Source organism: Talaromyces amestolkiae (genome assembly GCF_001896365.1).
Source record: "Talaromyces amestolkiae strain CIB chromosome Unknown scaffold11.1, whole genome shotgun sequence".
NCBI lineage: Eukaryota > Fungi > Ascomycota > Eurotiomycetes > Eurotiales > Trichocomaceae > Talaromyces > Talaromyces amestolkiae.
Window position 1 is genome coordinate 777707 of NW_024468047.1, and position 12323 is coordinate 790029.

The following is a 12323-nucleotide window of genomic DNA, read 5'->3' on the forward strand; positions in this document are numbered from 1 at the left end:
TCTGGTTTTGTAGGATGCTCATCATCTTACTACACACTCTTGAAGAACATTCAATGATATCGCCAGAGGTTCTTCATTAATTCAATTTGTCTTTTTGTAAGAATACTTAAAGGGACTGGAAGCATCCAGCTTCTATGGCTGTATTTTAGTGGACAGAAACATTTTTTTATACCTATTTACCACCATATAGTACAAGATGACGACGACCGTCGTTTGCATCGAAACAGATGTCGATTCAACGACCAGACTTGAGATCAACGATTCAAAGATTAACAGTCAAATCACAATTACGTCCGACGATGTCGACACTCGTTGGCCCTTCCGGGCAGGCTATCCACGCCTTCTTCGACCATCTGTAATAAACACACCCATCAAAGATGCCGACAAGCCTATCTCCGATGCCAACTTTGTAGACTTGAAGTCACAAATAGATACGATTCTCGAAACGTACAATATTCGTCGGGGAAAACGTCCTCATAAGCTGGTGTATCGGCAGCAAAAATTCGGCGAATGGGGCCTACCTCGTGTCGTTGTCGATTGCACCTATGACAAGGAAACCAGTCACAGCGAGACGTGGGCAAAGGCCGTAATTAAGATTTATACAGCAATTCAATCCGTTGCCGAAAGAAATATCGAGGTTGGCGTCGAACTCCTTGACTGGCAATACATGTCTAGAATGCATATTTGTACATGCCCGCCTGATGAAAGTAAAGAGCTGCTTGCGAATTGGGAGGTTGGGCACAAATACGCAGAGAAAATCCTCCAATTGTTTGAGGGGTCTGATCAAATGTTTCAAGCCATGACACCTGTTGGTCGTTGTTCAAAGGGCCAACGAGCGTACGAATGGTCGATTGTCATTTTCTTCGACGCAATCAACGCAGAAGATGATAAATGGGATTCCATCGAGAACAGTATGCGATCCATTCTCCCAAATTTCGTCGGTATTGAGATCCAGCAGAGGGCAGGTTCCTTATTCTGCAATAATGATGACGGAAATGCCCAACAATCCGTCGAGTTTGACCAGCCGAGCTGGGTTTCCACCCTAATCGGGAAATACAAGCAAGAACCTCTCCCTGGCTGTGAGATAGGTCCCCAGAATAAACCTTGGCAGGGTACAATGGGTGGCTACGTTATAACGGAGGACGAGGAGACAGGGGCTAAAACGACATATGGGGTTACCAATGCGCATGTGGTAGTTGATGGTGAGCACCCCATCTCCGTAACGATGTAATCGCATGATATTTTCTCTAATAACAGACCAAAGGGAGTGATGTTACTATGTCTCAAGTACCCGCTGAATCAGGCGTCAAAATGCAATACCCGAGCTTCGGGACCCAGGTGCGTGATGTAACTAGGCTTTTTAACCGCATCAGTGTTCTTGATAAAGAGCTACAGGCACTTAGGTCTGTCAAAAATAAGGAGGGGCAGGAGGACGCTTCTGTCCGGCAACACACTAGAAAGGCTATAGGAATCAAGAATAAGGAACTCAAATGGTACTACAACCACTTCAACTTCGTCAAAGAAAAAAGGGATATTGGTGTGGTACGGAATGCAAGACTCGGCCAGGCAGAGTACTACAATACTGTGCCATTGGGTGGCTCAATATTGCAAACCATAGATCTTGCGTTGATTACGATGGACTGTCCGGAGCCATGGGAAAGACCTCTTATGGCAAACGCTAATGAGCCCATGATTCCGAAGAATGCATCATATCACAGTTGGGAGGGAGATTATCTTGGATGCTCCAACGATTCCGAACAAGGCATCAAAGTTGTCGCAAAGTTAGGAAAGGGGTTCTATAGGATGGGCATCGTAAGTGAATTCCTGGCACACCTGAAGCTTCCAGGTGGAATCAAACAGTCGAGTCCTTCCTATACGCGATCGGTTCTCCGTCCTCCTCAATTTCAGATGGTACAGGACACCGGTGTTGAGGTTAATAATCTAGATCAACAAGAAAAAGCAATTATTGACGCATGGGAAAGGCAACCGGAGGATCATGACTCAGATATGGGGTCGTGGAACTCTGAAACATCTCCCCCAATATTCTGTGAGCCTGGGGATTCCGGTTCGTTTGTTATGGCTGCTACGGACTTTAAATATGGGGGTTTCACTAACCGAGTTGCAATGCCATCTACCGACGAGCTCACGTACGCCAATGTCGCAGCTCCCATGCCATTCATTGTTGGTCTGCTCTGGGGCCATTCCCAGAATGCAAATATATCCTGGATGATACCATTTGATACAGTGAAGCAAGAAATCGAACAGCTGACCGGTGAAATAATGGTATGGCCCCAAAAGCGTACAAAGTACTTGGAGGAATTGGCGGAATTTCCCCTTGGCGAGGAGATGGATGAGTCTGATTTTACCGATGGTTGAAGTGGTGTGAAAGACGGCTCTTTAAATTGACGTTGAAATCATGTTCGAGGAAGACTTTAGTAAACTGCGAACACTCTTGCGATGATTTATTGGTATATAAACTGCTAGGACCTTGCACAATTCAAAGAACCCATACAGGGGAAGACTCCTCAAGCTACATACGTAGAATTACCACATGATCATGTAATGACAGCGAGATGAGCAACAGATGAACCTACTGTTGATTGCCCGGGACTTCTTCCAGCACTGGGATGTCCATTCTTTATGCACTTGAGGAACTATATGTATCACTGGTACTGGTAGGACCTAGTGACATAGCAAGACCCCCCAAGATCGAGACACCAATACCGAATCTCCCAATAGAAATGAATAGATCTTTATGTACAAGTATATCAAACAAGAGCGAAGTCTCAGTCAGAGATTTCGCTCTGGAGCATTGTGTTGTTTACCAGATTTGATATTGCTTACCACTAATTGGGTAGGACTGACGGGAATATAAATCTTTTCATGGGCATATCTAGCACATACGACCATAGGGTGTGGAAAACAGGGCTTCCCGTCCGCTCAGCCGTACTTAAGCCACACGCCGGCTGGTTAGTAGGGGTGGGTGACCACCAGCGAATCCCAGCTGTTGTATGTATTTCTTTCTTTTTTTCAATTTATTTTACTTTTTTGCTATCCAGTCTCGCATTCTTTCTATTGCCGTTTTATTTCAGTCTGTGCGTTACAAGAGGCCTGGTGTGTCACCGTTTTGCATGTATGTCCCTTTCCAGGTTGTCTCCTCGAACCCCCGGAGTCAATGGAAAAGTCGGATCTATTGCCAACTTGTCCAAAAAGACCAATCTATGTCAGAGAGGATCGAATTCCAATCCGTGTCCACGAGGTTGTTTTCGTCTATGATTGATGAACCCTGGTCTCGGCTCGTAGAGTCTGTAGACTCCATATTTCCCGAACTCTGTTTGACTTGTGTGTCCCCGCTCGAGAATTTGTTTGCCGTGTTCATTGAGGATCTTTTAGAGGCCACCGAGCGCTCTAAGTCATCGAGAAAGGTAGGTCTTGGAGGGTTTGATCGACGATTGTTCTTGACATAATCGGCTTCGTACGCTTTCCATGCTGCTAGGACCATCTCCGCTGCGCGAAGCTTTCGAGGATCTTCGTTGAACTCGGAGACGAATGGATTATCTGTGTAAATTTCACCGAGCAAGTCCCAGCTAGGTCGGAGTCCCGGCCGCTCACGATAGCGTGATGACTCGGTGATGACATAAACGACCACAGAGGATCTTAGTATCAAGCATTGAGTGAAGGAATAATATAATGATCTTACAGGCATTCCATGAAAAGAAACCCTTGGTACGCCACCGAAACTTGTCAAGACGTCTTTGAGAATAGAGATTCAAATCATACTCCAGACAGCGCATGCACATAGCGAAAAGCTCATCTTCAAGCTTTTCAGTGGAAATAGTCGAGTTAATCCCACTCAGCACAAAAGAGTGAAGAAGAACTCGGCGCATGGTCCAGGTGAACGCCCGTGTGCCAGCCAGTATGATATTGTCAATTGGTCGAATTGGGTCGCAGTATTGAATAAACCTCCGGTTAGCGCCATTTTCAATCTGACATATAAAGGCTTCTCGCTGCTCTCGGGACAAGGATTGGTCTACGATCCATAAGAAAGCAACGCGACTTCCATCGGTACGGCGAAAGGACCGCTGTTGTTCTATGAGGTAGTACGTCCAAAGACAGTAGGACATGGCTGTGATACCTTGTCGTTCAGGGGGAGGAATCGTCATTTGAGGGTTAATATCGCTGTCTTCAATGTTGAGTGGAAGCCTCACATCCCAGTCAGCCATTAAGGTCAAAGATGCTGATCCGGTCATGACTCCCGAGGCCATATCTTGATGTTGAAGCAGCCACCAAATCCGCCTTCTCTTTTCTGTTTCGTATGGAGACAGATTGAGTGCTGTACCATCTCGATGAAGACCCAACTTCTCTGCCTGGCGTATGGTAAGGCCCATGAGGGATGAAAGGCTCTGTGCACTTAATCGGTCGAAGCATGCAGACTGTGGAATATGTCAGCAAAGGTAGACGCCGAAATATGGTACGAAATTGCTCACTGCATAGATACATGTTGCTTGAATGAGAAGAATATCCGGCTTGCCAAAAAATTTACTGGCGGCGAGTGCATGTTCATAAAGCTTCTGATGCTCAGATAGCAGATGATCTCTGGGGTGAAAGAATATCGTTATACATTCTTGCTCGGATAGAGCTACGAGACTATGAAGGTATACCGCAAAACAAAAGGCATGTTGCGGATTCGTCAAATTTTGTTTGCCTCCAGAGTGAGTTGCAAGTTCTTGCAATTGATCAAGCTCGTAGTCGAATGATACCTTGACGAGAGGATTGATAGTGTCGATAAACGTTTTCCATAATAGCGCCGCATCAGCCGGCGTGGGATGAAGTTTTGCAAGATCAAAATCATCCCTACAATTGATGATATACCCAAGAGCATGAGAGGTAAATTGCGAAGTAAGCGATGGTGTTGAGGAATTATCCTCGTTTGCGCGGCTTCTTTTGTCCCAGCTACGCCACGTGGACCTGGTGTAATCAGAAGGATCCTTTTACTTATTTACCCACGGGAAGAGTTGACATACGATTCAAGATACACCATACTGCCCCTATCTCTAACTATAAGCGGATCATCCCTTGCAAACGGGCTACTGTCTTCGTTTAGGCTTTGGTTGTTCCGCTGTTGCACTTGACTCGCTGTAGAACTACCCCGAGCCTGTATCGGAGTGACATCGTCTGTGTGTTCGGGGGAATGGACGTAATTTGTTACAACAGTCTCATATCGTCGAACACGCGCATTTGTTGTAGTAACAGGATACGCGCAATGGTCGTTTTTGCGTCGCTTGCAATTGGAGCATGGTTCTTTGCGATCACACCGAACTTTTCGCCTTGCGCAGGGGGCGCAAGACACATTCCTTGTCATAATTACCTTCGGTCGAAGAGAGCTGAGTGTCTTCCGAGCCCCATTTTTGCGTATATTGTCTTTATTCCAGGAGATAATGTTTAAATTAGCTCGGGGACAGATCGATAAACAACGTAGAAGAAGCTCGGGACCGAGGCCGAGATGCCAAGACTGGGTTCGGCATCGCCAAGACTCAAGCCCTAATTGCCGTACTATACGGATTAGTGCATGAGCATGTTTACTCCGTATAAAAGTCCATAAAGATCGAATATGTTGAATATAGTATCTGCTTATCTTTCTGCTATTATCAGTCGAGCAAAAATCTGCTCTACTGCAATCATTGACTTTGACTATGGCAGCTAAAATGGAAAAGCCGTCAGCGGTTCCTGAGGTTGAACGCGACGAGATTGAATACCCGCCCAAAAAACAGGTTATTCCTGCTATGATAGCTGTGGTTCTTGCAGTATTCGTTGTTGCCCTTGTAGGATACTCTCCACTACATGCCAAGCATATCGAATAATTCAGAAGCACTAACAGAAAGTTCCAGGATAGAACAATTGTCGGTACTGCCATCCCCAGAATCACGGACGACTTTAACAGTTTCGGTGATGTTTCCTGGTATGAGTCTGGCTTTCTTTTGCCGTTCTGTATGTTTCAGCTATCCTTCGGTCTGGTATACGTGAGTTTTCATTGCAGGCGACGCAAATATGTGTTCAGCCCTAGGAGCTAATCATGAGTGGATAGAGCTACTATTCTGCAAAGTGGAGTAAGTATTATTAAAAAACATAATACGAAAAGTCATCAAAACTCACGAACTTTCTAGTCCTATTTTCTCTTGTCACCATTTTTGAAATCGGATCTATTGTATGCGCAACAGCTCCCAATTCAAATGCTCTGATCATTGGTCGAGTCATCACCGGAGTGGGTGGCGTCGGAGTATCATCTGGAGCGCTCGTCCTGATCAACCTTTTGTTTCCACTTGAGTCTAGACCTCAATGGTCAGGTAAGTCTAGTTTCACATACTGATAAAACTCCCGAGTAACGCCCTAACTTCCTGCTATCTATCTAGGTGCTATGGGTGCGGCCTTTGGAGTGTCCTCGGTAGTCGGCCCCCTTCTTGGGGGATATTTGACATCCGTCACTTGGCGCTGGTGCTTCTGGATAAACGTTCCTATCGGCGTTGTTGCGATCATTGTACTTGCCATACTGTGTCCAGACAGGCCTCCACCGAAGAAACCGGCCGAAACATTTTTGGGAAAAATCAAACAACTCGACCCTCTCGGTTTCAGCTTGATAGGCCCGAGTATCATCTGCCTGCTCTTTGCTCTTCAATGGGGAAGTACACAGTACACTTGGAGCGACGGGCGCGTAATCTCGTTATTTGTCGTCTTTGGTGTCTTGTTCATCGCCTTCGTTGCATCCCAGGTTTCCTTCAAAGATCACAGGACCATACCCGGAAGAGTCATTTCTCAGAGAAGTGTGATTGTTGCATGTATAGCTAATCTAGGGATTGGATCCTGTCTCATTATCTTCGCGTTCTACATACCCATTTGGTTTCAGGCAATCCAAGGCAAATCTCCTCAGAGCGCAGGGTTGTCGTTGCTACCTCTGCTTCTTCCACAAGTTATAACAATTATCCTTTCTGGGATTTTTACCACTAGAGTTGGATACTACACGCCGTTGCTAATTGTCGGAGGTGCAATCATGATAGTGGGCGCTGGATTACTTACAACGTGGGAGGTCGACACGAGTGCTGGAAAGTGGATAGGATATCAGGTAAGTGCTGAATTCTTGCCGAGACGTCTGCATTGAAGCTCTGAAGAAACAATGACGCTAACGAGATATTTACATAGATAGTAATAGGAATCGGCATTGGACTTACCCTCGCACAACCCAACATAGCAGTACAGACTGTGCTCCCAAACGATGACGTACCAATCGGTATATCCGTAATCAATTTCTTCCAGTTCCTCTGCAGCTCAGTCTTTGTTACTGTTAGTCAAGTTCTCCTGGAAGATCAATTAATCAATGGTCTTAACGGAAAGGTCCAATTCGACCCGAATACCATTTCGAGTGGAGGAGCGACATCTTTGCGCACGGAGGTACCACCCGATCAACTCGCAATCGTCTTGGGTGTGTACAACAAGTCATTTGTATCCATATGGTATTTGTCACTCGGTCTTGCTTGTTTGGTGTTTGTTTCCTCCTTTGGACTTGAATGGAAGAGTGTCAAGAAGGAACAATCTGGAAAGAATGAGGGAATTGATACAACATAGACTCTGACTTCAAATATCCCCGGGGCTTCTTTTCGAAAGCTATGATTTACTAAGCGTGATTCCAAGATTTAATATATTTATTGTCTTTTCTCCCAATCTTCAAAGCAGCTCGAGAGTCTAGCCACTTTTGGGGGACGTCAAATCTGCTTGTGAATAGGTGGGTTGATATAGGGTTCAGGGGTAATGATGTCAGCTCAGGATCAGGAGCAATCTTTAGGTACAAAAATTCAACCAATTCACGACCTTCGAAATGTCAAAACGAGAAAATCCTTTAGATCTCTGCGCTATAGTAATCTCACTAAAAAAGGTACCACTTCTGTACGCAGCTGATATGGGCTAGCTCTAACTAGGTAAATAATTCGACTGAGTGATTTTGAACAAGTTAAATATTTTTAATTTGCCAACTAAATGATCAGATAGAATGTCGCAAATGCAACTAACACACAAAGACAACGCCCAATTACTAATCAAGCCAATCACATCATCCTCAATGCTAAAAGGCTTGTTTACCCCCCATCAAAACAGAGTAAACAGTCACATGCAGAACAAAAATCTTGAATACTCCACCACTTCGCCACACGATGCCTCTTACTCCAGAGGAAATCATCAAAGACTACGTCGACGACGGGAGTTCCGTCGAACGTGTCAACTGGCGCAAAAGAAAACTAAAATTCGCCATCGTCGAGTCCAATCCAGCATGGCCACAGCGATTCCTCGACACCAAGGCACGGATCGAAGCTGAACTAGGCCCAACGGCGGTCGCCATCAACCATGTAGGATCTACCAGTGTTCCAGGTCTGCCGGCAAAAGATGTCATCGACATGGATCTGGTAGTAAAGGACATCAACGACGAGGACTCCTATGTCGCCCCTCTCGAGCGGCTGGGCTTTCTATTTCTATTTCGTGAGCCAGCCTGGCATCAACATCGCTTCTTCGTCGACGAAGGAGATCGCGATGGTGCATATCCGATCAATCTCCACGTGTTTGGGCCGGATTGCCCGCAAGTCGAGACACACCGGATCTTTCGCGAATGGCTAGTAAAGACACCAGATGACTTGCTGCTATACGCGACGGTGAAAAGGGAGTGTGCTGCGGCTGCTGAAGCAGCGGGTGAATCGATGCAAGAATATACCGTGCGGAAGGATAAAGTAGTAGGGGAGATTTTGAACAGAGCATTTCGTGATTTGGGTTACATCAAGTGATACGAGGAGCTTACTTGTGATTACGTAGCTTCAGATCTCTGTTTGAGGAAATTTCTTTTGAAATGATTTGAATCTACCTAATACGTAATCATAGAATAAGACTACTTCAGGTAAGGCGAATCTCCAAGATTCCTCTCAAACTATCAGGTGTCGACGCGATCAAACGAACCTCAAATCGATCGTCAGCTCGCTTGATTACCTCCTGCCACTGCTCATAGGATCTCTCCAAGCTGTTGAACAACGTAATCATTTGCAGATCGATTGCGCCTAACATGCGCAGCATCGTTGGCGGGAGCTGACTTTGGACGGCAGCATCAGGAAACATTGACTCGAATAACAAGATGCGACTACTCGGTTTGAGTTTGTGCGTGAGATTCTTTAAGATCTGCACCACGTACTTGTCCGGCCAGTCATGGAGAATTCTTTTGAGGATGTATACGTCCGCTTGCTCTGTTTGTGGGTTGAAGAAGTTGTGAGGTTGAAAGGTGATTTGCGAAGACAGCTCTTGGGGGACGTATGATCGAAAAGCTGGCTCAAGTTCAGGACGGTCTTGAACTATAAAGGAGATTTTGGGGAAGGCTTTAGCTAGGAGTACAGCGTCGTGTCCGCTGGAGCCCCCAACCTTGAGAGAACTGTCAGTAATTGACAAGAAGTGGGTAGAGTTGGGCATGAATTGCCACGAGTCACGAACGTACATCTATTACTGTTCCGCCCCCCAGGCTTCCCCAGTCAAAATTATCTCTAAGAAGCTCGGTGGGAGCACTGGATCCTCCGGCTGCAGCCTGCATAGCTTCAGCAAATCTCTTCTCTCTGAAACCCTCCGGCTTGCCTTCTGGAGTCACTTTTGCATACGCCCAATAATCCACTGGGTGCCCAGTTCTATCAATATCGGCGATCGAGAAGCCGGACTCAAGAATCTCCTCGCTGAGATTTGGCTTGCCGGCGCTATACTTCCTCAGTGATTCAGCAAAATGCAATGATCCCGCTCGAGTTTCTTCGGTCTGGTGAGCTATCATACTTCGCATGGCTGGCGTTTTGGCAAGGTAAGCTGTGGTAGCGGTGTGTTTCACAAACTCAGAACCTGGCTCAGTTGCTGCAAATAGTCGCATGGTGAAGGCATGTCTCAATATTCGGCGAACGACAGATTCAGGAAGATTTGTTGCGCGTGAGATCTCGCTGTAAGTTGCGGAACCGCCGAGTGGGACAGCCAAGAAGAAATCAAATTGATTGAGGACATCGATGGTCATCTGATCGTGGTTGTTCTACACTACATTAGCTGAGTGGTCCAGTGATAGACTATTGCGGAGATTGAAGCTAGGATTACGAACCCATACGGGCGAGAACAGGCTGTAGAATGCGGGGCCCATAGCAAGGTGAAGCATATCAGTCAGTGCACCGAGGAGCTGCAGACGAGCGCCTTGGACTTCAGGGTCCTTGGGGATATCTGGAGGGCCATTTTCGTCGAATGATGGGGTGGGAAGGTTCTTTGACTTCAGAAATGAAGTGATGGCGTTTGATGATTCACTAATCGTTGCCGCTAGGCTTTCGAAGTTAGGACTTGGTTGTGCCATTTCAATGTATTACCCAGGTGTTGTTAGTTTTCATCAAGCATCTAGTACGCAAAGAAGATCAATGGATTGAGACGTGTCAATCAGATGCGACAGGCAGCCAGATTGTTGCATGGGATAACTAGGTATACTCTCGAAATCATAGCTTGGTTTGTTCAAGGTCGAACGTTGATTTCGTAGTCGGGAATTCTGCATCATATATATCCGGGAAACCTCTAGTCACCCTTCCACGAGACAATCGGGAATACGATATTACTGGCCTCTGGGAATGATCGCGTCGCATCGGTGATGTGATACGGGCCGCTCGGGGATTAAATTGATGAAATTATCACCAAAAACCCGCTGAAGTACGCCATGAGCTGAGCATATCACCATTTAGCCTCGAAAATCCCGTACAAGGACATGGTCAATCCGTTCCTCATCCGTTCTTCGCAAGAGTGCTGGGCGCAAGTATAATAAATATACCACGGCTAGGGTTAGCTGGTAGTCAATGCAACGAATAGTTCTCGCAACCCCCTAGTTGTTTTTTCCACCATTTCTACAGCAATTTGATAACCAGAAAAAAAGCAACTCTCCATGATCTCAATAATAAAAAAGTCAAAAAAGAAACTTTAAATACAACAGCGTAAACATGGCCGTGGTCACCCAGTCCGTCGCTATTTTGATTCTTGCTGCTTCCCGGCTGATAGTGGAGCGTTCCATGCCCCAAGGAACGCCCAGGAGCAGGGCTTCCACCCCGTCCCTAGTAAGAGCATAAAACTGGAAAGAAAGACCCGCGACCTTCATTGGCATATCCGTAACTCAAACGGCAAGCAACTCGTAGAGCAATATATGCTTTCTACGTCCTGCCTGTCTCTTTAAATACTTGCGAGCAATCTTATTCTTATGGATTCTCTGGGTGATACATCAGATGTCCTGTGCTTCAATAATGAAAGCAATGTGATATGTTAGATAACTATTCAGCTGTGTTTGCTGAAAGAAACATCAACAACATTGCCCCGTTCTGAATTAAGTGGACTAGGAGCTTAACGATTTTATGCTCAATATCTGAGGCATAGAAATCTTGATTGCTTACTATAGTGTTCATGGATATGGTTGGTATCCAAATTGCTCGCATCGATGGCGATGGACAACCTTTATGCTTGCAATAAATCCAAGTTGACGGCCCTCAATTTTCCTGCACACTCTATTCAATTAATTTTAGAAAGTTTTACGAAAGATTATATAGATCTCACTGCTTCACGTATACTGCAAGTTTTTCCATTTTTCAAATCAACAATAGTTAATCCGATCTTCCCCTCAATATGAGCTGATATTGAAGAGTCATTATTACGAATTCGTGGCATTTTGACGGGTTGAAACATAGTAAACCTCCGTCAATAATCTTCCGTTTACGACAACGATCACATCTCATGTCAGTATGCGTACCCTTCTGATGTTAGTAGATGATCCCAACCTGTAATTGTTCCCCAAGATCAGAAAAGGTAGCAATTGGTTATGATCAGGCTAACATCAAGGCACATCCTGTAGCGAGTAACGATAAACAACACTAAAAGAAAAATAGCCCTAGATCCATCTTAACTTAGAGCTCATAAATCACGTAGAATTGCCATGTGATCTAACACATAAGGGTCTATATAGAAGAAATCAATAGGGACCTTTTTCCACATTAAGAGTAGTATATATAGCCTTAGCTCTAGAGTTAGATTCAATTTTAAAATCCACATGCTACCAATTAAAGAGCTTAGTAAGATTATGAAGATATCAAAAAATTCAAAAAAAACCTAAGTTCGCTTATTCTTAGTCTTGCATAAGTTTTTTTTCGTATGAGTAGTGGGAGAAAATTTCTAATATTATAATCTTCAAAAAGTACTTTAATGACTAGGGCTTCCAGAATTCCTTCTAGATTCTACTCCAGCAACCTTTGCTTGGCCAA

At 45.2% G+C, this 12323-nt stretch overlaps 3 protein-coding genes across 3 annotated transcripts; 2 read left to right on the forward strand and 1 right to left on the reverse strand.

Moving 5' to 3' along the window:
• Positions 1–196: 196 nt before the first annotated feature.
• BHQ10_006215 (uncharacterized protein) lies at positions 197–2376 on the forward strand (the record flags this gene model as incomplete). Its single annotated transcript, XM_040878777.1, has 2 exons — positions 197–1202; positions 1265–2376. 2 exons carry the CDS (start codon positions 197–199, stop codon positions 2374–2376), a joined length of 2118 nt encoding a protein of 705 aa, XP_040734719.1.
• Positions 2377–8198: 5822 nt separating this feature from the next.
• Positions 8199–8819, forward strand: BHQ10_006216 (uncharacterized protein; the record flags this gene model as incomplete). Its single annotated transcript, XM_040878778.1, has 1 exon — positions 8199–8819. One exon carries the CDS (start codon positions 8199–8201, stop codon positions 8817–8819), a length of 621 nt encoding a protein of 206 aa, XP_040734720.1.
• Positions 8820–8925: 106 nt separating this feature from the next.
• On the reverse strand, positions 8926–10390 carry BHQ10_006217 (uncharacterized protein; the record flags this gene model as incomplete). The annotated part of the gene is made up of 3 exons (XM_040878779.1): positions 8926–9441; positions 9515–10081; positions 10148–10390. The coding sequence occupies 3 exons, from the start codon at positions 10388–10390 to the stop codon at positions 8926–8928; spliced, it is 1326 nt and encodes a 441-aa protein (XP_040734721.1).
• Positions 10391–12323: the final 1933 nt, after the last annotated feature.